The sequence below is a fragment of the Populus nigra genome, chromosome 19 (assembly GCF_951802175.1).
Source record: "Populus nigra chromosome 19, ddPopNigr1.1, whole genome shotgun sequence".
Lineage (NCBI taxonomy): Eukaryota > Viridiplantae > Streptophyta > Magnoliopsida > Malpighiales > Salicaceae > Populus > Populus nigra.
The window spans coordinates 3,339,492-3,367,297 of NC_084870.1; the positions used below are offsets into that span (position 1 = coordinate 3,339,492).

The following is a 27,806-nucleotide window of genomic DNA, read 5'->3' on the forward strand; positions in this document are numbered from 1 at the left end:
GTATTTTCCATATATGTATTATAATATTATTACAATTAGCATACAAACCACTAAAAGAATTGAATATTATGAGCAGTGCAGCTCACTGTTTACACCCCCACTCAGCTACTTTGTGGATTTCATTGTACTGTTTTTTTATTTATTTATAAAAAATATATTTGTTCATCCAATTTTATTTCTTTGCAATTTCATTATTTCAAGTTATATTAGCATGGTTTTATGTTTTGAGATTCCTTTTGGTTTTGCGTGCTTTTATATATATGTGAAGTGTTGATGAATATTTCAATGATAAATTAAAAATCTATGTTGCAAAATAGAATTTGAAGTTATAGTTGAAAAAATAATAATTAATGAACAAAGATTAAATTTAATAATATAATGTACTCTTTCATTTTTGTATGGAAAACTTCACTTTGGTCCTTTTGGTTTTTATATTTAATTGATTTTTGTTTTATCTTTTTATCTTTCAGTCTAAAAATTTATTTTATTTTATCCTTTTATTGTTTGATGATGAGAGAGAGAGGAGAGATATAAAAAAATAATGAAAGAGAGAGAATGTTTAGTTGGTTATATTATGATCATAAACAAAAGTCAATTTGTGATAAGAGTTTAATGAATATCCTGTTGTTTTTTAACCATGTTAGGAAAAGTTGGTTGGGGTCTATATTTTTATTTATTTTGTTTTTAGAGTAATTAGAAAATGTTGAATTTAAAATGAATTTATTGAGGTTGTGATTGTTATTTTTGTAAAAAAAAATTAAAAATAAATTTTTAAGTTAAAAAACTAGTGACATCAAAGGTTATTAGAAAATTATCTAACAAACAACGCATTGTTTGCTTTAAAAATCAATAAATTGAGTGCGAGGTTTTAGTCTTTTCATTCTTGGCTTGATCTTTTTTTCTCCTGATTTTTTATTATTTAAATTTTAATTAATATCCCTTTTATTTTTTTTAAATTGTTTAGTTTTCACCTCTTTAAAATAATAATTAATCTTTTTAATTGCCTTTTTAATTTCATAACATTTCAAAGAGATTATTGTAATTTATCTTTAAAATTTTTCTTCTTATATTTTATATAAATAAGTTGTATTTGCATAATACATTTAGAAAAAATAAAAATTATTTGTTCTTAACGACCAGAATTAACTTATATAAAATAAATAAAAACATATAAAATAAAAAAGATAGTCGGAGTAAAATATTAGCATATACATCTATCTTTTGTTGTATGTGATAAAGAACTCTATCATCTGGTAGTATATTTTCACAAATAGAATATTGCATACTATTAATGGAATTTTTGTTGGTATTTAAATACTAATTCTTTTGGAAATAAAAAACTACCAATGAAATCACGTAAGGTAACTGGTTGTTGGAAAACATATTATTGGTGATTTATATTTTATTGGTTATTCCGTTGGTAATATAATCACTAATGGTTTTATAAATCGAAAAGGCATGCTAAACAAAAAACAATTACTGGTATAATTTCATTGGTAATTTCATCAATTATTATGATATATTACTGACAAACTAAATCGTTGGTAGTTCCATCAGTGATTGAATTCATGTTACTGATGAGATTAACTCTTTGAAGATTTATATATTGTCGGTGGCAAGTCCTGTAATTTTTTTGAACTCTCTAAAACTTTTTGAGGGATTTATTTCGTCGGTAATTTCATCTGTAATTGTTAGTGAAAAGGTCATGTAATTTCTTTTCAACTCTCCAGAACTTTTCGAGAGACTTAGTGGTTATTCCGTTTGTAATTCAAATTCTGTTAGTATAGTCAGTCATTCCATCTGTGATTCAAATTCTGTCAATACAGTCAGCCATTCTATTTGTGATGTAATAGATATTTTAAAAAATTAAAATAAACAAAACAAAATAAAAAGAATAAAACTAAAATAAAAAATCAAAATATTATTATTAATTTAAAAAATATTATTGAATATAATTTATCTAGTGAACATAAGCTGGAGGAGGAGGAGGTGAATGCAGATCTTCATCGGGACTAGGTGGGCGACAAGGTAGACCACATGTACTAGTAATGGTTTACAACAGCTCCTCAAACAATCGCCTAAGTTTGGTCGTCTCAGACCAAAGATAAGCCCAAACATAATAAATTAAAACCACCACTAGCATTCTCTTCTAATTGGCAAACTTGGTACATGATTACAACCTTAATAGTTAAAGATAAAGGTTTAATAAACTTAAGTGTTATGATGAATCATATAATAAATTGTTTATCTTGTAATTAAAAAAAATTTAAGATTAAGTCAAATGTGAATTTTAAGATAATAAAAATTAATGATGTTGCATATGAGAAATATTTCAATCTAATCAGTTTATGAGAGTATAAGACAAAAATATTTTAAAATAATAACTTGTTAATATTTTACTTACTAAACAAAATGTTTCAATTCATCGTAGTTAAATTACACATAATTATGTGCATGTTTGAATTCAATTTCTATTTAGTATCTTCCCCTCACTATATTTTTTAGTAAAGGTTATTCAGGATGGGAAAAAAATTAACAAATTCCCACTTGAAGCATTTCCCTACCGTCATCATGTTTTGGAATGTGATTGATTTTTATTCTCAAATGAGACTTAAAATAGTACGAGAATGTTGATATCTCTTTAATAATATAAGCCCTGTATATCGAAGCCTCAACATGCGTCTTATTTTTAACTTTTTTCTTTAGGTTGAACAAATATCTATATGGAATTAAATGGATGTTTTAAATTAAAAAAAAAAGACAATAGAAATTTAATTAGGATGCACGTGTAATTTCTAACCTTTCGAATGAATACATCTATCTATATTGGACATGGCATCCAACTTTTGCCTCAAACGGTAAATGTATGGGTAGTGCTCCATTGACTCAAAGAAAAATGAAGGGAATATCATCTTAAGCTTGTATATTGTCTAAACGATATCCATTTCAAGTTTTCTCATGTGTTGATTATGCAATTTATTAGAGCATATATATCTAAAAAAGTGACTTATCTTTGTGATTGCATCCCATATCTTTTTTTTTTACAATAAATCACAGTAAGCAAGTTGAATAAATGTTAACAAGTGGTAGTTATGACTCTTCATTTCATACAATCTTTCATCCTACAAATTCACCAATCTAGATATGTTAGAAGCATATTCATCAGAAAAACACAGACTCTTAAGAGTCATTGGTAGACAAATAATTATGCATTCTTGTGTAAGGCGAAGCTGAATTTGGGCTTTGCTACCCATGACCTATCATAAGCCAATTTCATATTTTTACAGTGACAAAACAAAATGTATATCCATTCTAGCCTTCATGTTGTCTTTTGTCTTCCCTTTCACATTCATCACCATGTTAAAAATGTTTCCAAATATGTTCCTTTTAATATGCATGACATCTATATTATGGCAGAAAAGATTAGTCTTCCAATAAAAAAGCTTCAAAAAAATACTTTGCTTTACCTAATTATAGGTTACGCCAAAACCATGAAACTTCTGTTTACCGAATTGAAAATCAAACATAATGCCCTCATACTGTAAGACCACACCATACAATTCTTCACCGGACAGTACCGGCAGTGCAACATTCCTTTCAAATATACCTACAAAGAAGTCCTTTCTGTACTTGTGATCGATTAGTAAGAATCTGCAGTGGCAATAAAAAAAAAAGCTTTACCACTTTTTGTTAAGGTGAAAGCTTTATTATTTTTCATATATGCTAATTTTTCATACATGCTTTAATTAGAAATAATCCTATACACAGGAAAATCATTGATAGTCTACATCAAAGCTGCCTTCATTTGAAAATTTTGTTTCCTCAAGACATCATATATCAAAGTCTTGGATGACCACAACTGCTTCAACTCATCAATCAACAGTCAAAGAAAAATATTTATATTCTACTTGTACTATTAAAACGGGGTATGATTGTAGATAAGAGTATGAACTCTGACCTCATACACTTTTTTGGTGACAAGTTGTAAATCGTGAATATTACTGGCCAACAAAAATATGTTGAGGTAAATGACCCGAATTGAATTCGTCTATAAATAATCCAATACGTATATTCTATGGTTCCATTGAAAACTAAGGATGCACCCTATTAAACTACTTCTAAGCTTTACCATTGGAAATGTGCATCATAACTCCATCCATCATATAATGTGAATAACCCAACATGTATGTGTTATGTCAAATGCTCAACAGTCTTTGAAGACGTGATAACCTTTACAGTTTAGGAATGATTGAGAAGCATCTCAATTTTTTATGTGCAATTGAATCCTTCCCTTGCCAGTTTTGAGTTTATACCGAGCATGCCCTCAGATTCTGTACTTTGGTCAAATTTGCATTTTCTAGGTAATACAATATGCAGAAATTTGGATACATGTTAGTTTTTTAGTATCTTAGGCTAAAGAGTTTCATCATAGGCTTAACAACATAAAAATTCTCTATCAACCTATTCTTTTTGGGTAAAATGCTTCTCACCCTTTTTAATGTTTTTTAATTGATTGAAAATATTTCAACTTCTGTTAGAGATAACATCAAATAAAAAAAATATTTTAGTTTTTACCATATAATATAAGGACATCAATTGTTGAAGAAAAACAACTCTTTAACATTTACTTGATGATCAATTTACTTGAACACTTCATTATGTCGCAATTATCTTTTTGTTTCTAGACACTGATGCTTAACCATCTTTTTTATTGCAATCATTCAGCATTGAAGTCAAAATAACTTAAAACTAATGATACTAGATAAGTGGCAAGTGCTTCGCTGCAAGCCACATTACAAATCATCGATGGCGTTAAGAAAAGTAAAAGTGTCGTAAGAAATTAAGGAAAGCTATGCAATTTGAACAGATATGTATAAAAGAGAAAAAACAACTAAAGTAAACAAGAGGTAAAATTAGCTACAACACAATATGTGCGGAGAAGGGAAATGCAATGTTGGCAATGAATAAAATGCAACAATGATAGTGAATCAACATCACTAATGCCAAGCTAATCCAAGGACTTTTGCCTGTTCAAATAAAAGAGGTAAAAGTTCAAAGATGCTGGGCAAGTCAATGAAGAAACAATAACTTTGATTGGTTGGCCTTTTGTTAGAGAGTTATGGTGTCAATGCGAGCAATCTGTAGTCCAGCTTTTTGGCAAGTGCATTAAAAAGTGAGGTGTTAGCCATCCTGTGATCAATTGATATGGTAAGTGTAATTGCTAAGAAAAATGCAGAACTTATTAGACTTGTAGTAGTAGGTGTAAAATGAAAAAGGTAAAAAAATATATCAGACGACTAAGCCATTGTAAGAGAAAAAAAGGCTATAAATGCAGCGTTGACAACCCTAGATTTTGTTGTGTTCTTGTAAATTTCACACTTAAAAAATTAGAGTGATTTTTGAAACTTAGATTAAAGAAAACATATAGTAAATATGTTCTTTGACAAAAAAATCCTCTACTAAATGAACCAGTTGTGATCCTGTAAAGCAAAAAAGAGAAAGCAAAATCTTGAAATGGATAGAATAACAAAAATTAATTCATTCAATTTGAGATCATTGTACTCCACCCATGAAATTCCAAAACTCCCTTCATTATAAGCACCTTGGCTATCATGACAACATCAATAATAAAGTCAATTTGAAACATAAAATCAAGAAACTTTCTTTACATTTTAATTCCAAAACTCCTTTCACATCTCTCATTTTCCCTCATTCCTCTGATTATTTTATCTCTTTTCCCTTCTCCATCATTTTAAAGATAAATCAAAATGACTCCACAAGAGATAATAAAAATAAATCAGATCGAAACAACCTTTATTTTCTATAACACTTTAAGTTTTGTCCTTGGAAAATGTTTTGAATGAAAAACATGATGTATAAAAAAAATATTGTAATCTAAAAAGCACAGTTATACAATGGAAAAGTTAGCTTTAACTGTTGGATGTGTAGTAGCTTACTTGGAAAATAAAAGGAAATTAAAGTTGCGGACAATGGTTATGGTTTTTGACGGGTAAAAAAGAAAGGTTGGGAAGGCAGGTAACGAATTCTAAACTAAAAAAAAATCATGTTTGTAAGAAAGTCAAGAACAAAAACTATAAGAAAGCTTTCAAAACCATGTATACAAATCATATATGATGTTTTTCCTTCATAGCACACTATTTTTTCAAAAAAATAAAATATTGGCTTAAAATAAATTATACTTTTTAAATTTTATCGACCTTGCATGCTAATCGAAAAGAGAACTTTAAAAGTGTGAAAAAGAAAAGAAACTCTATTTTATAGCTGGTAAGCTAAGAGAAGGGGTTGCAAATTCTATGACACAAATGAGAAGTATAAAATGATACCATGAAAATAATTTTTCTTCGATAAGTTGATTCAGTTCGTTAGAGAACCAAAATAGAAGAGAAAACTCACCCTTACACACTCACAAATAGAGATACGACAATCTGAATTATTATTAAGCAAAAACATGAAAACTAAAACTTAGGTTACAAAGATGTTTTTATATGTGTAATAACCTAAGCTAAATCCTAGAATACCTAAGATGTGAACTTGTATAAGGCTCACTTACAATTAGACCCAAACCCTTAATTAAACAAGTCCAAATAGTGATAATTAAGCTTAAAACATGAAAACATAAATTAAAATAAAGGTCTGAAGCATTTGTCGCAAATAACAAAGAAAATAACATAAAAGAGTTATTTCCTAGCTTATATACTCCCCTTAGCTAAATAATCCTTTCTTATAGCTCTAAGATCAATTGTTGACTTGGAGAATCAATTCTGATATGGAAATTTTTGTTGTAGCCTTTAATTTTCCTTGTAGAGCTTGGTTTCCTTACTTGGACAAAAATAATGATCATTTCCTCAGTTTTTAATTTTATTAGTTTTCTTTTTAGACTAGAAAAATAATTAAATAATCCTCTCTAGTTTAAGAAATAAATTTGTCGCCCTTTAATTTTCTTAGTGGACTAAGAATCCTCTTCTATTAAATAACCCTTGTAATTGACTCATATGGCATCTCTAAAGGGTCAAATAACGTGTTTAGTCATGGTATTGAGCTAGTCCTCATCATCTCCTCTCTATTCAAAAAAATTCAACCTCGAATAATCACTTACATCAAACAGAGTAAAATCAGAAACGTTAAAAGTAGCACTAATATCATACTCACCTAGTAAATTAACTTTATAAGTATTGTCATTAATCCTTTTAAGGATTTGAAATGACCCTACATCAACTCCTAAAGGAAATTCCTGTGTTAATTGTTAGCAAATGGATATTCCAATTAGGATGACAACGGTTTGAAGATCGTCAGATGTTTTAGAAAGTTACCATGACAAAAGACAAAATAGAGTATTAGACAAGTAAGGTATTATAGTTATAAAGGATTTATAGTCATAAATACTTTTTTTTATAATCTTTTAAACTAGTAAAAGTTATTTATTCTAAGCTTGGCTGTCTTGAAGGGTTTGTTTTTTAATCTTTTAAAGAGCTCTTCAAAAAGCTTTTTCTTCGTAACCAAACAACTTATTTATTTAAGTTTTTCATGCTTTTATTTATTTAATTACTTGATAAATAGTTACAAAGTGTTAAGAAATTGCTTTTTAATATAGAGGGAACAAAAACGAGACTGTCATAAGTTACTTTCCAGTATTCAGATTTGTATGCTATGTGTTCATACCTGATCATCTACGAAGTGAATTTGATAAGAAGGTGATTCGATGTATGTATTTGGGCTATTACGGGCAAGGAAAAGGCTGGAGATATTGCAATCCCGATACCAATAGATGTATGGTATCGAGAAATATCATGTTTGATGAAGAAACTTCTTGATGGTCATCAGAAATGATGAAGAGGAAAGATAATAATAATCATGAAGAAGGGTCTAATAGCTTGTTTAAGGATGTGCAACTAATACTTGATAAATTAAAGGAGTCCACAGTATCAAAATGATCAAGAAGCACCTATAGAACAAGTAAGCCCCTGGGAAACTAGAGTTTATCAAGTACCTACTGAAAAAGAGCAACCCGACAAACAAGAAGTTCAAGAACAAGTTACACCTCAAGTGAGGAGATCAATAATACAACGAAAACCAAATCCAAAATATGCTAACACAACATTGGCTTTGGAAGTTCAAGTTACAGAGCCTATGACTTATGAAGAAGCGTCGCAGGGTAGTGAATGGAAGAAGGCAATGGATGAGGAGATTCATGCTCTAAAGGAAAATAAAACATGGGATTTAGTTCCAAAGCCTGAAGACGTAAAGCCCATATCCTGCAAATGGGTTTACAAGGTAATGACATGTTCAGATGGATCGAAAGATATAAGGCATGACTAGTAGCTCGAGGATTCTCCAAACAATTTGGATTAGATTATGATGAAACGTTTAGTATAGGAGCAAAAATCACTACTGTGAGAGTAGTACTTGCATTAGCAGCTAACAGGTCATGAAAACTATGGCAATGGATATAAAGAATGCATTTTTGTATGGAGAGCTTGATCGGGAGATATATATGGAGCAGCCACAAGGGTTTCAAAGTAAACTTCATCCTGGAAATGTATGCAAGCTTAAAAAAGCTCTATATAGATTAAAGCAAGCTCCAAATAACAGATTTCTGATGCAAAGTGGCTACTCAATGGCTTAGTCATATTCAAACCTATTTGTTAAAAATCAAGGGGGAAGAATAACAGCAATTTTGGTCTAAATGGACGAACTCATTATTATTGGAGACGATGTGGAAAAAATTCCACCAAGCAGGAGAAAATTTAGTAGTCCGCTTTCAAACGAAAAAGCTTGGAGCGCTTAAGCATTTTCTTGGACTTGAAGTTAAACGAACAAAAAGTGGTTTGTTTCTAAATCAACAAAAGTACGCAAAGGATCTGCTACAAAAATCTGGAATGCTCATCTGCAAGCCTGTTTCTACCCTGATAGAAGTTCACATAAAACGAGGAAAAAGATTTGAAATATACAATTACGCCTCACCTTTAGTCAATACTCTAATCACCCATAAATTTAGGTCTTTAGGTTCTTAAAACATAGCTAAGAAGTGACATAGAAGGAAGAGAAGGAAGTTAGCTTCACTCACATTATAGCATCACCACAGACACATCATATCCACAGCATGTTTTGAAGAAACTGTTAATCCATTTCTACTCCTTTAATCTTCTAAACTCTAAATGGTATAGTATCTTAGAGAGAAAGATCCAATAAGCTGGAATTTAAGATCTTAGAGAAACAAAGAGAGCATAAACTTCTGTTAGTTATCTTTGGACGTGGACGTAAACAAAAAGATTTGAGATTTCAAAATTTGAGGTTGAGTCAAAATGTATTGAAAAAATTCAAATTATTACTGGTAAAGTTTTTATTTCTTTAATTATTAAAATTAACTGTATGCCCCTTGGTTCTCTTTCAGCCAACTTTCCTGACTGAAGCTTGTGAGATGTTATGTTAATAGGAGTGTGGGACGATGTGATATTTGGGAATTGGCTGTATAAGAACCAAGAGGAACAATACCTGTTTAGTTCATAAGATATACAGTGTTGAAGGTCAAACATGGGCTTGAAAGACGCCCTTACTACATGGTAGCCTTATGATGACTTGGGCAATAAGAAGCAAATGCCATTAAACTGACATGCTGTCAAGGTGCCCTGTCTCCTCAAGGGCAGGGGCAAAGAGTGTCCTTTGATGGTGGCCAGAGCTCTGCTGTTCTTCCAACCAAAAGTCTTATTTTAACCATCATGATCCCTAAGCAATCTGATGTAGAATGCAAGTCTGGACGTTTGTGGGGAGGCTTGGTTCCTCTCTTTAATTAGCACTGCTCTGTCTGACAATCTCCCCAAAGTTGCTCAGTTGGGTATACAGATACCATGTGTAGCAGCTGTATTGAATGAAGGCAATATTCAATTTCTGCCTTGGCTACGCAGACCCTTTATGCCTTTGAGGAGGTGTTGTTGGCTCTAGACAATATGGTTGTAACTTAGCAGTGCCTTTTGGAGCCATTAGAACGTTGATGTCTAGCAGTAATTGTGTGATTTTGGCTCTTCTGATCCATCAGTGATTGATGCTGGACATCGAGGGATAATTCTGTCTTCTCTCTCTTGTGGTGAAGGTGGCTTGGCAGTTGACTTATCTTCTGATGCTTTTTTTCATCGTCGATTGTTCGAACTTCAAACACTAGTTGGTTTCCTTCTTTTACAGTGCTTCCTTTGAGCTTTAACAATGTTCAAAGAAGTGGGTGTGGAGTTTGAGCATCTTTCCAGGAAAAATGTTATGTAGCATGAAGCTACATTAAGATGTTTTGCAATGTTGATCAGTTCTTGTAATTTTATTGGGAAACGAGTGAAAGCAGTTTTCTAACCTCCAGTCTTTGTTCCTTTTCAACGACAATTACGTTATTCCTTGTGTCAGATCTGGAACCTCCTCGTCAAGGGCCAAAGACATCAGCAAGAACTGCCCAAAGGCTGATCGCTTATGGAATGGGGTTGAAACTGCCGACAACCTTTGGTTCAAGAGAACTGAAGAGCCAGGAAGAAACCAGAAAGAACCGGATAGTTACAAGGCAAGAATGAAAGATGATGCTTGGGGCGATGATTGATGGAAAAACAAACTAGAAGGATAGCTTTGTAGTATTAAAGACCAGTTCAACTACAAAAAGAAACATAGCCTTAGAAATGGACGTATCTTGTATTAATGGATTGCTTGCACTCATGTTTTTATTCTAGGCAGATTGGTCTTTACCTTATTTTCTTTTTGTTCTAATTTACTCATTGAATGACATGACATTTATGCATTTTGCTTCTATGATGCTATAAGAGAACTATTGTAGCTTTGGCATCTGTTTATAGTTTGTGTTTAGATAATTAGTCAAGCATATCGAATTCTTATACTTTGGCATCTGTTTATTGCTTCGTCCTTTGATCATTTCTGTTGCCATTTAATTATTTTTTCTTTCCAAAAAATACCTTCTTCAAAGTGAGAAAATGATCTCTACTCGGGAAAAAAAAAAAAAAAACTCAAATTTGCTTACCACAGTATCCATTTTACATCGAGCTTGGATCTGCAAGGAGTCAGATATACAATAAAATTGAACCAAAACTTATCCCTCCTCTCTCACTTGTAGATTACAGGCAATAATACGATATAAAGTTTCAAAAAAAAAAAAAAAAAAGCTTGCAGTATTATAATTCATAACCCCTTCGCATTGGACCTTCCTATAAAATCTTTGATCCACAAAAAGCACATCGTCGAAAGAGATCAAATGTGAAACATTTTGCAATCATGAACTCTTTCTAGAAAGATTCTTAAGTCCACTTCCCACACATTTGAGTATAACCGTCCCTGTTGATGGATCAGGCTTGATGACGAATTTAACACCCAAAAAATCCCTGATGAGCCTTAGTGTTTCTATTCCATGGGTTACTAGCTTTCCTACACGAATCTTTGAAACATCTTGGGGGCATAATGCACAAAGAAGAAACAACAAAGCCTGCAACCAAATGACAACAGCAATGAAAATCAGGTGGCATACAAGAGGTATAAAATAACATTGCAAGACCCATAAAGATTTCACTCTTCTTCTTTTCCTCGAAGGTGTCATGCTATTCTCCCAAGTAAAGATTCGAAATAAATCACTAACGTGGTCTTTTCAGGATTCATCTATAATTCAATATCATTACCGCCACCCAAGATAATCAGAAGCAGATAATTAGTCATTAACAGCTTTCATTTAACTTCATTTAGTGATGCTTTTGGGAAAGTACTATTAATGCAGTACCGGGGTATTGAAAAAAAAAAAAACAGAGAACTGCGTGAATTTAACCACGCTCACAAGAAAAAAGAAAAAGAAAAAAAGAGAGCAGATAACACGAACCTGGTGTGTTGTATCTACAACTCCACCTTGCTCAATTTCATTAAGGAGAACAGAAGCAATTTGCTCACCAACATCTTCTGCAGGCACCAACTCTTGTTTCTCACCTTCCATTCCACCATCATCCGCTCGTGCATAAGAAACTGCAGTATCAGCAGTGATGAAACAACCAGAAGTAGTTTCCGCAACCAAGGATATTCCATAACCAGGTGAACTGCCCATTAAATCAATATCTGTGTGAGCTATACTCTCTGTAGCATGCTGAAAGTAAAAATAAAACATAAAAAAATTCCAAGCAGCGTTGCACATTTCTCTCTACTGTGCTTGAAAAAGCCAGACAAACAAACATGTAACATTTTCTCTAAACAGGTATAATACTTTCCAACTGGCAGACCAGCTTTATAAATAAATATGCGAACATCACGAAGAAGAAAATAAAAACAAAAAAGTTCAAGCAGCAATTCACATTTCTCTCTACAATATTTCCAAACAAACAATGAGATGACAATTTTTTATTAACAGATAACATACTTTCCAGCTTGTTGACCAGCTTTATGATCAGTGAATATGTGGACATCAGGAAGTAAATGATTAAAGATTCCTCGAGCAGCATGTATCATGGTATTCTCAAACTGAGAAGAGACTCTGGTTGAGAAAGTCACCCCTCTAATCCTCTTAACCATTCCCTCATCAATCCAAGTGACTGCCTGCAGTGTAACAACTAAGAACATGGAAAAAAAAAACATACAAATGAACTACCACAGGATTCAAAATCTCACTGTTAAACTTTGAATAACGGGAACTGATAAGAGAACTTCTCCGCCACCATGAGGTGGAGCACCACGACTTTCTATTTTCAGTTCCAATCCTTCTGAAGGAACTCCGAATTGCTTCAATAATGGTAAGGTAGCAGAACGGAAAGTGTCAACACAAGGGTCCTTAGAATCATTTGTAATTCCTGAAAACAGCATGTTATTCCATTAAATCTTCTTAAGAAAAGAAAAGCATACCCTTTACAGTTGTGTTTCACTATGCAAAAATCATAAACCAAGGCATTGCCTATAAAATTGCTATGTAAAGTTTATGAGTGGATACTTTTAAGGTAAGTCAGAGCTGATATTGTCAAGTTAATGTTTGCATCCTAGTCTTTCTTTCTTTCTTTCTTTTTTTACAGCATAGCAGTGTCAGAGACCCTAGGTATTTTCTCAACATTAGGCTGTGGACAGGTGTGATCCATATATGCACAAAGGGGAAAATGGATTGCCTTTCCAGTGATATACAGAACAACAGTTGACAAAGGCTCTACAATCAATCATTCTCTAAACTCCAAAAGGCACAAAGCATGTTTTAAAGATCTTAGATTCTTGATTACTCCTTTATGGTACACATGAAGTTCAGAACTCAGTAGCAAGACTTTCTCTTTTAGATTTGGTCACAAAGATACAAGGTTGATCTATACCTGTCTTTGGTAATATCTTTGATAATTCATATGGAAGAACACCTTACAAGCTAATAAGGTTTGCAGGTTTATGGAACCCTGAATGAGGAGATCAGCAAATATACGACAGCATTTGATAAAATTCAATTTCCCATTCTAGTTCCCTTGGGGAGTAGAGGGACTCAACATGTGTAGAAATGGTCACAGTTCAAAGAAATAAATTACCTTCTGGCTTCTGTAATATCCCTCTTTCAAATCGTAGTCTATTTGAGAACTTACAATCAAAGTCCCACATAGAACCGATGATGAATAACATTAAACTCCTTTTCTCTTTCAAATTTTTTTTTGGTCAGAGTATAAGACAGTACATTACAATCATTCAAAGTGGCGATCGTTTTGAGCAAAATGAAGAGGGCAGAGCTGATCGATAAAAAAAGACAGCAACTCAACTAAGCAGCTAAGAACCCCATAAACAGAAAATAACATACAACTGCACGAACACTTAGCACATGATGACTGACCAAACTTTAGGGGAAAACAGTACCTTTGAGCCTTATCGAAAGGGGCTTCTTCGAAAACAACCCAAGAACAACCAATGGCTCCAAGAAATACCCAATTGCTCGGCTTACACCACAATCGTGCACAAGGTGTCTCCCACCCATCACAATCCCAGGCTTGTATTGAAACTTTGTTCCTGCCACATAAAATATATCCCTAAAAAATCAAACCCATGACAAGCTAACAACAAAAAAACAAATGGGGTGGTTTGTTTTACCGGTTTCATTGATTTTGACAACACAGTCATCAGAAATCTTCTCGAGGAGGCGGAGGAGAGAGACCTCATGGGGGCGTAGGCCGGGCATCATGTCATTGGCTCGAATGTCCTCGACTTGGACAGGAGTGGCGGAAAGCGTCGCTAATAGCAGTCTTTGACGGAGGTTTTGGCTACCTCTTAGCTTCTTGTAGCTTACCTTTCCCATCTTTTTGCTTGACTAGATTGAAGGCCTTTTTCTTTACTGGGATAATATAGATTTCTGGGACTAGGGTTTAGCCTTCAGCCAAAACCCTTCTTGTTGTTGAATCGTTCTTGTTTTGGATACGGGTCGGGTTTGTATATTATTGACCCTTTTAAAATTGGGTAGGTCTTTAATATATGTCTTTACCTTTTATTTTATTTTCTGGATTTGGATGTTTTTGTCTTCATAATTTTTTTTTAAGTGTGTTAAATTGTTAATAATATATTCGATCAATAGACACTTGCCATTGTTTTTTAGTACCCAACCATTCTAAAAGAAAAGGCAATAAAGAAAAATTGTTTAACGATTAGGGTTATTAAAAAATGTTAAAATATAATAACTTGAGAATTATTATAAAATATTTAATTATATATATATTATTATAAAATATTTAATTATATATATATATATATATATTATATATCTATTAAAATTTCTTAGACTTCATTACTATATTCTGAGAATTTAAAAAATATATAAAAAAGTATGAATTTCTTTTTTAAATTTAATTATAAATATGTATGTTTTTACTTGTTTTTTTTTAATTTCTTTTAACATGTTATCAGCATAATCATTCTAATTAATTTATATTAAAATCTTGGAATGCATGAACTCCTGTGTTATATGACTTATATCAATTTCAATTTTTTTTTCTTTTCATTATTATTCATATTTTATGGAATATATTTGGTTCTGTAACTTATTTTGACAAATTTTCTTTTTTTTTATTCATTAAGATTTAAAGTTCCTGAAGAACTAGTATTGTAAGTTCCTAAAGAATTAAATAAATTAAATATAGTTATTGAAGACCTAGTATTTTTAAAGAACTAAATAAATATCAGTTTTAAAATACTGATTTTTTTTCTTTTTATATTCATGATTTTATTTAATAAGTTATATATATATATATATATATATATATATATGTTGAATCTAACTAAACTTGAATTTACTCTTCTTGATATATATAAGAATAATTATTTGTTATGGATCCTTGACACCGAGATTCATTTAGAAGCTATGAATCTTAAAGAGACCATTAAAGAAGAAAATAACATATCCTTGCAGGATCGTGCAAAAATAATGATTTTCTTTTGCCACCATCTCTATAAAGGATTAAAACTTGAATATCTCATAATAAAAGATCATCTTGTTTTATGGCAAAATCTAAAGGAAAGATATGACCATAAAAAATTTACCATACTTCCTCAAGCTCGTTATGATTGGTTGCACTTGGGCTTGTAAGATTTTAAATCGGTTAATGAGTATAATTTAGTTCTTTTTTAAAATTAGATCATCGCTGAAATTGTATGGTGAAAATATCATATAAGACCAAATGTTAGAAAAAATATTCTCTACCTTTCATGCCTCGAATATTGTCATGCAACAACAATATAGATAATGTAATTTCAAGAGGTATTCAAAACTAATTTCATGTTTTCTTGTGACTGAACAAAATAATGAGCTTTTGATGAAAAAAATATCAATCTCATCCTATAGGTTCTAAATCATTCCCTCAAGTGAATGAAACTTTTTTTCTCCAAAAGATAAGAAAGAATAAAGGGTATAGATATGGAAAAAATAAATGGAAAAGAATAAGAGATAATTTTTGAAAAGGCAACTTACCATACCACTAGAAGTGGAGACACAATCAAACAAGAAAAGAATAAGTAATTAGTACTTAAAAGTGCATTCTCATTAAGGTTTTATATTATCATATTGCACTTAAAGTATTATTAAATTCCCTAACTTAAGCATGTTCAAAGACTTGGCATTGATTATAAGAAAATTTACTCTCCAGTTATTGATGCAATCACTTTTAGATTTTTTTATTGGTTTAGTAGTCTTAGAAACTCTAGATATACGTTTAATGAATGTAGTTACAACACATCCATATGAATCATTAGATAAAGATATCCATATGAAAATCCTTGAAGGATTCAAAATGCTTGAAGCCTTTTATCATAAACTTAGAAGTGTTTATTATATTAAACTACAAAAATCTTTATATAGGTTGAAGCAACCTCATCGAATTTGGTATAATTGTCTTTATGAATGCCTCCTAGAAAAAGGATTTGAGAATAATGATATTTTCCCATGCATTTTTAGTAAGAAAAACATATCCGGTTTTGCTATTGTTACAATATATATTGATAATTTAAATCTTGTTGATACTCCTGAAGAGCTCATAAAAACTACAACTTATGGTTGTTCGATCACTTGATGTAAAAAAAAAGATCCTTTTTGACCGCTAAAAGAGGATGAATAAATTCTTGGTACAAAAGTACCATATCTTAATGTTATTGGAGCTCTCATGTATCTTGTAAATTGTACAAGACCATATATAGTTTTTACAATCAATTTATTAGCAGGATATAGTTCCACTCCTACAAAAAGACATTGGAAAGGGGTCAAACATATACTTCGCTATCTCCGTAGAACAACTAAGATGAGGTTATTTTATAGTAGATAAAATTCACAATTGATAGGATATGCAGATGCAGGTTATCTCTTTGATTTCCTTTAAGGGAGATCACAAACATGTTATTTATTTACTTACTATAATTTCTTGGAGATCTGTCAAACAAATATTAGTGGCTATTTTATCAAATCATCTAGAAATTATTGCAATCCATGGAGTAAGTTGAGAATGTATATGTCTAATGTAAATTATCCAGCACATAAAAGAAAAATATGGATTGTCAACTATTAAAGATGGTCCCACAATATTATTTGAAGATAATGTTGTCCGTTTCACTCAACTTATAGGAGACTACATTAAAAGGAGATAAAATAAAGCATATCTCATGAAGTTCTTTTATACTCACAAACTTCAATAGAAGAGAAAAATTGATATCAAGCAAATCAAGTCAAATGATAATTTAGCAAACCTATTTACAAAGTTTTTATTAGTCTCAACTTTCAATATCTATAATATTGGAATGGGACATCTTAAAGATTCATCATAAGATATGTAATTTTAAGGTGAAGTTAATACAAATTGTACTTTTTTTCCTTTCCAATGAGTTTTACTTTGCAAGGTTTTAATGAGACAATTTAACATTTTTCTGAATCCTGAAGTATTTAAATATGGATCTTGAAGTATCTATATAAAATTTTCTATTAAATTCTAAAGTATTTAGAAATCATACAAGAATGTTATACTCTTTTTCCTTCGCTTAGGTTTTTTTCCATTGAGTTTTTCTTTTCAAGGTTTTAATAAGATATATTTTTAGTACATGGCTATTCATAAGAAAGTGTTATAAAATTTGTAATTATATATATTGAATGACCATTAGGGACCAACTCAATTGCATTGTAGCACTTTATAATGTTACATTGAATGTTGTTGAAGAAAAAAATAGTAAAAGACTAGTGTTTTTTAGTATTTATATTCATGTTACATGAATAAATATATAAATGGTTTATGTGTTGTGCAATGCTATCCCTAAATATTATTAATATTGTTTTTTGAAATAATTTATGAAGATTTGAATAAGATACGAGAAATAATTTATACATTTATATGCGACAAGAAATTTCTTTTAAATGGTGAGGATAATAAACCCAACTTAATAATGCATATGTAGGCCGATAGACTATTTTTTGCAATCATATTAATAATCTTAATGTATTTGTTTGTATGCTTGTGCAGTCATGGTAGATTGTCTTTATTTATTCTTTTTTATTACATTGGATATAATGTCTGTTTGGTATTATTGTGTTTTTAAAAAACAACTATTTTTGATCTCAAAGAAATGTTTAATTAACACTTGTTTCGTTTTGAAAGAAAAACATAATTGTCACTTTAAATATGATTTACTTTTAAAAAAAAATCAGATGCTTCTACTTTTAATAGAAACAAGGTAGATTGTCTTTATTTATTCTTTTTTATTACATTGGATATAATGTCTGTTTGGTATTATTGTGTTTTTAAAAAACAACTACTTTTTATCTAAAAGAAATGTTTAATTAACACTTATTTCGTTTTGAAAGAAAAAAATAATTGTCACTTTAAATATGATTTACTTTTTAAAAAAAATCAGATGCTTCTACTTTTAATAGAAACAAGGTTATTTATTGCAAGATCATTATTTTAAATAAAAATGAAAACATTTCATTAATTAATTTAATGAATTAGAAACACACCAACTAAAGATGCTAGTGCTAGTACTTAAATTTAAAAAAACATTTTCTATATTATTAATTATATTGAATTGATATGATGTGTACATATATTATTACACTATTAACCTTTTTCTTTTTTAGTTTTTAAAACTTAAAAATAACTCTAATAAAAAACAAGTATACATGCATACATGTTGTCCAAAATTCACAATTAAAGATTAGACAAATAAAAATAATATGTTAGTTTATAATCATGTAAACATAAAAAAACATTGTAACCATTTCAAAAATATAGCATGAATACTAAACAAATATATAAACTTGCAAAAAATATAGGAAAAACAATTCTAGTATGCAAACCAACAAAAATATTATAATTATAATATAAAACTACTTCATAGTACATGTTTGTTGATGTTCTTAGGAGATATCCAATCTTAAATTTTATTGTTGTCTAGATTGTCAATTGTGCTTAAAACTTTATTGCTCATCACTTGGTGCAAAATGACTTTTTTTAGTAAGCCTTTCAAAATTCCAACTCCTTTTTGTTTAAGTACACTTCTAAATAAGATCCAAATAAATTAAATGAATAATATTTAATATCTCTCTATAAAGACCGAACCTAAGCTCTAGAGTAGAAAGAATGAATTAAAGAATAAGATTTTAGAAAAACCAACAACAAAGAGAGAAAATAACTCAATAAAATTCTTTTATCCTATTCCACCAATTCAAGACACTTATTTATAGGACTTCTAAAACATTAATAATCATATTTCATTAGTTTTTATAATTCATGAATATTTTATTAATTATGATGAATGTTCATAATTCATGAATGTTTATAGTTCATGAATATCCAAAAGATTCATAAATATTCATATTTAATGAATTACTTATAATGACATTCATTCCCATGCATAATCAATGTATTAATTTATGTACTAAGATATTTTAGGGATTAAAAAAAATTGCTAATTAAACAAGAACTTAATAACGGATATTTTTCATTAACTAAACTCAAGCTCAAACTCATGAGCACACAAGCCTCCTATTTAATTATCAAACCTATTTTGGGTTTGAAATTTTTGTTATCCAAATGTTTTTTAGAACAATTTCGCATTCACCTTTAATTAGTTTTGTAAAACATATTAATATTTCCTGTTAAAGTATCCATGTTAAATCATAAAATTCAACATGATTTTAACCTCAATAGTGGACCCTTACATATAATTTAGCCTTCAAAAACTAATTACATATTTTATAAATCAATTCTATAAACCAATTCCAACACATGCGTATAAGTTTAAGAGATTATAAATCATTTAATATAAATATAAATGAAGATATTTTTAATGTTTTAAATGATTATTTTATTTATAAAAAACACTAAAACTGAATTTGATCAAACACTATTTAACTATTTAACTATTTTTAGTATTCACTAGTTATTGTCCCGCGTTACGCCGCTGACTCACCTTTTTTTTAAAAAAATATTATAAAAGTTAAAGACCCAAGAGCGTTGGGTCTGATTACAACATCAGACCCAAGAGTGTTGAGTCTAGCTGCAAAGCTAAACCCAACAATAATATTTATAATATTAATAATAATATTTAACTTGTCTGCCAAAATTTTTATTTTTTTAATCTTTCAAAAACAATTATGGTTTTTCTTCTATAGTAATAATAGTTTTTTAAAATTTAATAATAATAATTTTTAATTTTAAACTTCAAATCAAATCTTGGTTGTTTTTCAAGATTGATAATAATTTTTTTTCAAATTTATTAATTATTTTATTAATAATATTAATTATAATAAAAATAATTATATTTATAACACAAACAATAATATTTAGAAACATAACACCAAAGAATCTTGGGTCCTGACGCCAGATCCAATATTACTGAGTCCTAACGCATGCCAAGAGAATTAAATCCTGACATAAGCCAAGAGAATTGGGTCCTGCGCAGGATCCATTAGCATTGGGTCTTGACCCAAGATTCAAGAGATTGAGTCCTAACGAAAGACCAATAGTCTTGAGTTAGGCGGGGCTGCAAGACCCAATAGATATGAATTTGTGCTCTAACCATACCCAAGCTCCCTGGATGAGGCGTCCCTTTCTAACCCCAAGTTTTTTAGGTTTGGAAGGGGATGCCCGACCTAAGTTAATAGTAATTGATTTTACCTTTCAAATCAATTTTATGTTTTTTTATAGTAATAATATTTTTTACACATTTAATAATATTAATGAATATAATAATATTTATAATATAATAATAATATTAAACTCATGTGACCCAAGTTCTTATAATATTTATAACATAAATAATACTATTTTTAATATTAATACTATTAATTATAATAAAAATAATATTATTTATAACAAAAATAATAATATTTTTCATTATTATAAAATAATAATATTTATAACATAAATAATACTATTTTTAATATTAATAGTTATATATATATATATAATAAAATAATTATATTTTTTATATTAATACTAATTATAAAAAAATATTTATAAGATAAAAATTCTAAGACCCAAGAACCTTGGGTCCTGACACTAGACCCAAGAGAAATGGATCCTGACGCCTAACTCAAGTTTCTTGGGTCTGGATAATAATAATAATTGATTTTACCCTTCAAATCAAATTTATAATTTTTTTGATAGTAATAAAATTTATTTCAAATTTAATAATATTAATGAAATTAATAATATTAATAATATTACTAATAATATTAAATTTATCTGGCTCAAATTTTTATAGTTTTTAATCCCCTCAAATAAAATTTATTGTTTTTTCTTTGATAGTAATAATATTTTACACAGAGTTGGGTCTAGCTGCTAAGTCAAACCTAACAGCTTTTCGCAGAGAAGGCAACACCCCCAGCCGCTATTCTTGACCAAAAACGCAGTAGAGGAACGCCTCCCAGGGTGTTACAGTGTTGTTCACAGTGAAAACAGTCTATATCTACAGTGTTGTTCACAATGCAATGTGTCTGTGTCCACTCCCACTCGTTTTGAAAGAGCCCAACAAAAAATAAACCCAAATAATACAATCCGTAGTGAAACCACTCACAACCTACAATGATTTGAAATAATGTAATCTATAATAAAAATGCTCACAGTCCATAGTAATTCCCTCTTAAGTAAAACAGTAATTCCCTTTTAATTATAGTTAATAAACAGTAATTCCCTCTTAAGTAAAACATTAAATCCTTTTAATTATAGTTAATAAACACATCACACTAATAAATTACCAAATATTATTTTTATCTCAAAACACAACAATAACACATTAACTAAAACACACATGCTCATAAACTTCTCTAGCTTTTCATGAGCTGGAGCAATATCCTTCATTTGAATTCTGAAATTCTAGTATCTTAGTACAATCCATTACATTTATTTCGCTTTTGACATTGGATGACATCTTCGTAATTATCAGGTATGCATAAGTATACAAGGATACATTGCTTATTACAAGCTATGCTGTAATGACTTTAAATGTGATTCCTAATTTAATCTCTTAAATTTGATTTTTTAAAAAATAAATATGTCAAAAAATTAATACATTAATATTGTTTCGACAATAAAAAATAAAAAAAATTAGTTTTTAATCTGGATGAACTTGAGTTTTTAACATATTTATTTTTTATTTTTCAACCCGGGTTAATTTAAATTCCAAATCCAAAACTAACATGTTAAGTCAATTCAAGTTTTAAAACAATGTTATCAACAAAACCTTTTTCTTATATTTATTTTATATAAAAGACTTGTTTTCTTGAATCAAAAGCAATTACAGAAATTCTTATGCTTGTTCCTTTTTTTTTTTCATTCCACGTAGCCTTTTTGAAGATGGACTCCAATTTAGATTCGGCTTGATGCCTTCACGTACATGGCATAACACCCCACTCTCTCTCTCTCTCTCTCTCTCTCTCTCTCTGTGTAATATCTAATCCAGTCTGTAAAGAAAGAACAATTCACACTTTAATATTCCAAAATTTGTCAAAAATGTACAGTTGTATATGGTAACTCTTTAATGGTTTTACATTCACTTTTTATATCCTTTTCATTTCATTACACATTGTATCTATCTAGTTGTCGTTTTTCCATTCTTTCTTTCAGATAGGCTATCACGGCACAGTCAAAACCTTAAATGACATATATATATATATATATATATATATATATATATATATATATATATATATATATATTCTTTAATTAATTTGTAACAATTACAGAAAATAATTAAAGAGACTTAAATAGTACTAGCAAAACATATATATTTGTCTGTTCTTTGTACATAACAGAAATTCTATTATAGATATTAATTAGCTTCACACAAGATTAACATCAGTATCTTTTATTCTTCAAAACATATGGAGCTCGAACAATATTGATAACTGGCGGTACAGGAAAAAGAAGAAGAAGATACGAGCCAGGCCCAACTTAAGAGTCATCCTCGTCATGATGTTCGGGCCTGGCCTGAATAGCATGCTACCTTCTTTCTGAGGAGATGAGCACCCTCACCTCTTTATTATAAGTGTATTATTTATTGTTTCAGGTTGGTTGTTTACTTGATTAAATTTTTTTTTATTGTTTTTATTTGATTTTTTTTTTATTTTGGTCGAGCATCCTCATTTTATCTTGACCATCATTTTCGTTTTTGATTTGGGCATGCTCTATAGCATTTAAGTTTCTTAGGATCTTTTGGCTTTTGGCTTTCTCACGATTTTTTCATCATTATTGATCACTGAAATTTCACTTGCTCTTAGTGTAGGGTGTGATCCTAGTTAAGATTTTTCATGAAAGAAAATTTATTTAGGTTCAAAAAGGGAGCACAAGGCATGTATTTATTTTAGATTGTGAAAGGGATAACAAAGATGACATTTCCTCATTTCAAATGCAAATAATTAAAATTAACAAATTTTAACATCATTTGGTGTGATGGCTTGGATTTTGCAAAAAGATGCATTTCATGAATCCATGAACAACAAATCCATTACATACCACTATGCATAAATCTAAAAACATGGCTCAAGAGTCATGATGCGAGGGTGACAATTCATTTTTCTTTTCATATTCTTTGGTTTTAGAGTTTGGTCACCTTGATGAAAGTGTTGTTTTATTCATTTGTTATTTTACAAATAGAATGTCAAAATATTGTTTTAAATAAACATCGAATCATTTCTAAAATAAAAAAAATCAAGTTTAATCTTTCAAAATTCCACTAGGGGAAAATATTTTGGTAAAAGAAATGAATTAAGTCTATGAGATCATGCAAGGCTACAAAGGTATATTTGTGAGTTCTTATAGGGAACCTCTTTCAAGATTTATGAAAATAAAAAATGTTTGAATTAAAGGAAGATATGTAATTAAAGGACAAACTCATTATTTCATTGAAACTTTAGAAAAAAGGCTCAACAATAAAGATCTTATGTCAACATCTTGAGCTATAATTACTAGCAAAGTAATACATAAAAGGCCAAACACTTAGCTACTATTGATTGTAATTTCTTGGAATCTCCCAATCGTTTATTTCCTATGAACTTATAAAAAAGAGCCTCTTTTCAATAGTCAATTGGGGTCATATGTAAACCATTATTGACTTAATGATATTGTAGCTTTATCTTCAAAACAATTGATTTTTGGGAATCGGTGTGGAGAAATTAGCTATATGAAGGGTTGGTGTTTTTGTTTTGGTAGTTCTTTCTCTTGTCTTTGTAACCACTTTCGATATTGTGAGCCTTAGTTTCCTTTCTTACCTTTATTCTCAGTTGAGTCAACATTTTTACCTAACTAGATGACTTGTTCAATCCTCTCAGCTATAACAACCAAGTCAGTAAAATATTGTGCAGAGCTTCTAACAAAATATTCAAAGTATGAGACCTTAAAGGTGTTGGAAAATAAATTTATCATCTCTTTTTTTCTAATAAAAAAGGATTAACCTGTGTAGCTGCCTCACGCCACTTTTAGACGTATTCTCTTATGGACTTTTGGTTCTCCTTCTTCATAACTTGCAAGCTTGACCTATCAAAGGCCACATTCATATTGAACTTATATTGTCTAATGAATGCATCAACTAAATCCTTCCACCTTTTCACCTTGGTATTGTCTAACCACATATACTAAGCAAGGACAACGTCACTTAAGCTGTCTTGAAAGAAATGAATTAATAGTTTTTAATCATAAACCACCTCGATCATTTTTTTGCAGCATGCTTTAAGATGAGTTATAGGGCATTGAGTTCCTGTATATTTGATAAATTCTAGCACTTTAAATTTTTTTGGAATGACAAAATCGGGCACTAAACACATCTCAACAACCTTTACAAGATCATATAGATAGTTCCCTCAATTGCCCCTCATCCTTTCCTCTAGGGTAGCCAATTTTTTCTAAGTCATCTTCTTTTACTATCCTTTTCTTTTGAGATTTCTTTACTGTAAAGTCAATGATAGACGATATTCTTATGGGATATGCTGGTTAAACAAATTGAAAATACGTAGCCTGTTGAGATTCATTTGGCACCTCATTTGCCTCTAGAATTTGTGGATTAAAGGGAGTTGCGAGCACAGGTATAAGCTGAGTTGTGATTGCTGGCTATGTAGATGTTGCTTCTCCAGATCTAGATTTCAAGGCCTGTTCGACAAGACTAGTAAACCTTACGACTTTTTCTTTAAGACTTTCCTTTTTTTTGTTGGGCTTTCAACTGGGTTTTTTCTTTGTTTTTCATTTGTCTTTTTCACAGTCGAGTGTTGTAGGTGTGTTTTAATGAAGAACCTATATTTCAACTTGCTAAATGAAAATCATGCAATTATACAAAAGTGATGATGTTATCAATAAGAAAAATGCATCTTCAATGTAGACTTGCCCTTATGGGGTGACAACGGTCGTTATTCATGAATTTTAGGATCCTGATGTCATCATCATGCTAATGAGGGGATCCTTGTCCAATCTTGGCTAATTTTGAGCTTTTGATAAGTCTTTTGACTTTCAATTCAAGTCAGTTTTTTTTTGTTAATTGTAATAACTCAGACTCTTGTATTTTATATGACGACCATTTAGCATCCAATGGTTTTGAAATTCAAGATACCACATGTTGGGCTTGCCATAATGAGATTACATAGGGTATAACCTAGTAGGTAGGTTATTATCTAGTTTTAAAAAGTCTCTCGCATGCTTAATGTTCGTCTTTGAAAGGTCAATATAAGGCTTATAAGGAGTGTGACGATAAAGGCTTTTAATATTAAATCGACATACCAACCACTTTCAAATAAGCAATTAAGCGAGAGTTGAATGATTTCATGAGTCTTGCCTAGGCTAAAGCCATTATAAGTACCATTACTTCCCTACCTATCTTAAACTTTAAGGTGTGTGCTTTTAAAGTGATGCATGACAATAAAGATATCTATTAAAGCTGTAAAAAGTGATAACCAAATAAACATAACATAACAAACATTATATCAATTGACAAACAAAAGACAAAGCTTAGTCCAATAAGGTCCCCAGTGGAGTCACCATTTTGTCGCAACCAATATCACGACGACCTTTAATGATTGTAGGAAAAATAACAGATATATGATATATTGTTCTTATAAGGGAAAAAAATCTAGTTTAAGGAGTCGCCACCTAGTATTATGGTTACTAGGAACCCTAACTTGTAAACATAAATTCTATAGTACGAGACTGGTTACACGAAAGTGAAGATACTATCACCCCTTAAGGGTTCTACTTGAGGTAAGTTGCATTGTTGATTTTGTCTTGAATTGCTAAGGGTTTGTTTTATTCTGTTTTTCATGGTATGCTTATAATATTCCTAACACCGATACTAATGAATATTCAACTACAAATACTTCCAACTCTAGCGTTGATAAATATTACATAACAAAAGAGTACGGTATTGCTGACTTTGGCATTAATGAATATTAGGGATTCAAAATAATTCTTAATCCTATTGTCAATATTCCTAACTCCAACGTTAGTAAACCTCAAGAGTATTCCCAATTTTGACATTAATGAATACAAATATTCTTGATTGTGGCGCCAATGAATAAACTAATAAAATTTGAATTGAAAGCAAAACACAATTTTTTTTTTCAAAGAAAAAGAAAAGATATATATATATATATATATATATATATATATATATATATATATATATATATATATTACATACTAGATTTACATTTCATAGTATAAGTCTACAACCCAATACTAAGTAAAGTCATCAAAAAAATATGCAAGAGACCAACAAATAAATTCAAAAGTGTCCCTAAATTTTTTCGGTATCTCAAATACTACAATCGAGGATTTACGGACAGACTATAATGTATCAACTGTTGGATCCTCGCAATCAATTTCAAGCTCTCAACCTTTGAAGTTCCAGGCAATTTTAAACAAACAAATTGAAGCTTAAACGACTCATCTTGCTACTGAAACATAATGACTTAGTGCTGAGACGATCAAATTCCAGCTATTGCACATAGAGCTAAAATCATACATGAGTGGTATATGTGGTTCACCTAATTGGCTCTCGGTCCCAGCCAAGACCTGCCTCCTTCTCCTTTTTCAACCTCTCTCTTTTGAATGAATTGTATTGAAAATGATTAATTTGCAAATTTGTAATAAAAATTTGGATTTTTATTTTTATTTAGATTTTTTTAATTTTTTCATACTCTTTTTATAATAATTTTTTTTTAAATAAACAATTCACAAACAAAATTACAAATGAATTACCTTAATTCTTGTATACAAAGTTAGTTTAATATCAATACCCTAATGCAGGTGTTACCAATATAAATATTCTGGTCGTCAACAACAATTAAGAAAAAGCAAACGAGGAAGAAACGTAAATTATATTTCCTTGGTTTTGAAGCCAACCAGAAAATGATGGATCGATATAATCAACCAACCCAGGTAGCGTTTACGACTGGCTATAGCATTTAACATTTACCATCTGCCATCTTATATTAATTAATTATATTATTCTGAAGACTGAATAATTCAGGTGTAAGTTCATGGTAAATGAAAAGGCAAATCGTATCATGTTCCTGTGTTGATATATATATATATATATATATATATATATATATATATATATATTCGTAGACTTTGATCATGCACTATATTTCTGGAAGCCGTGTATCTTTTATCTATGAGATCATGTAGAGAGCAGCTGCAGAGTTGATTTAACCGGCCAATATAGCTTTCTTTATTTCTTGATCTCTTAATTATAATTAATATTCTATGATATTCTAAGCATGAAGAAGAATGTGTGTTAATTTCTATACACATACACACATGTATGTTAATGAAGAAAAAAATAAGAAGTAACTAATGCTCTATTTG

General features: G+C 30.0%; 1 protein-coding gene across 2 annotated transcripts; it reads right to left on the reverse strand.

Annotated features, from left to right (window-relative positions):
* Positions 1-10,995: 10,995 nt before the first annotated feature.
* Positions 10,996-14,417, reverse strand: LOC133679252 (probable RNA 3'-terminal phosphate cyclase-like protein). Of its 2 annotated transcripts, none has more exons than XM_062101793.1 (6): positions 14,080-14,417; positions 13,849-13,998; positions 12,646-12,824; positions 12,398-12,573; positions 11,938-12,080; positions 10,996-11,485 (listed from the first exon to the last, which is right to left on the reverse strand). In XM_062101793.1, exons 1-6 carry the CDS (start codon positions 14,282-14,284, stop codon positions 11,367-11,369), a joined length of 972 nt encoding a protein of 323 aa, XP_061957777.1. In that variant the 5' UTR covers positions 14,285-14,417; the 3' UTR covers positions 10,996-11,366. The 2 variants fall into 2 exon arrangements, with proteins under 2 accessions (XP_061957777.1, XP_061957775.1); XM_062101791.1 differs by having other exon boundaries at positions 11,870-12,080; positions 14,080-14,416.
* Positions 14,418-27,806: the final 13,389 nt, after the last annotated feature.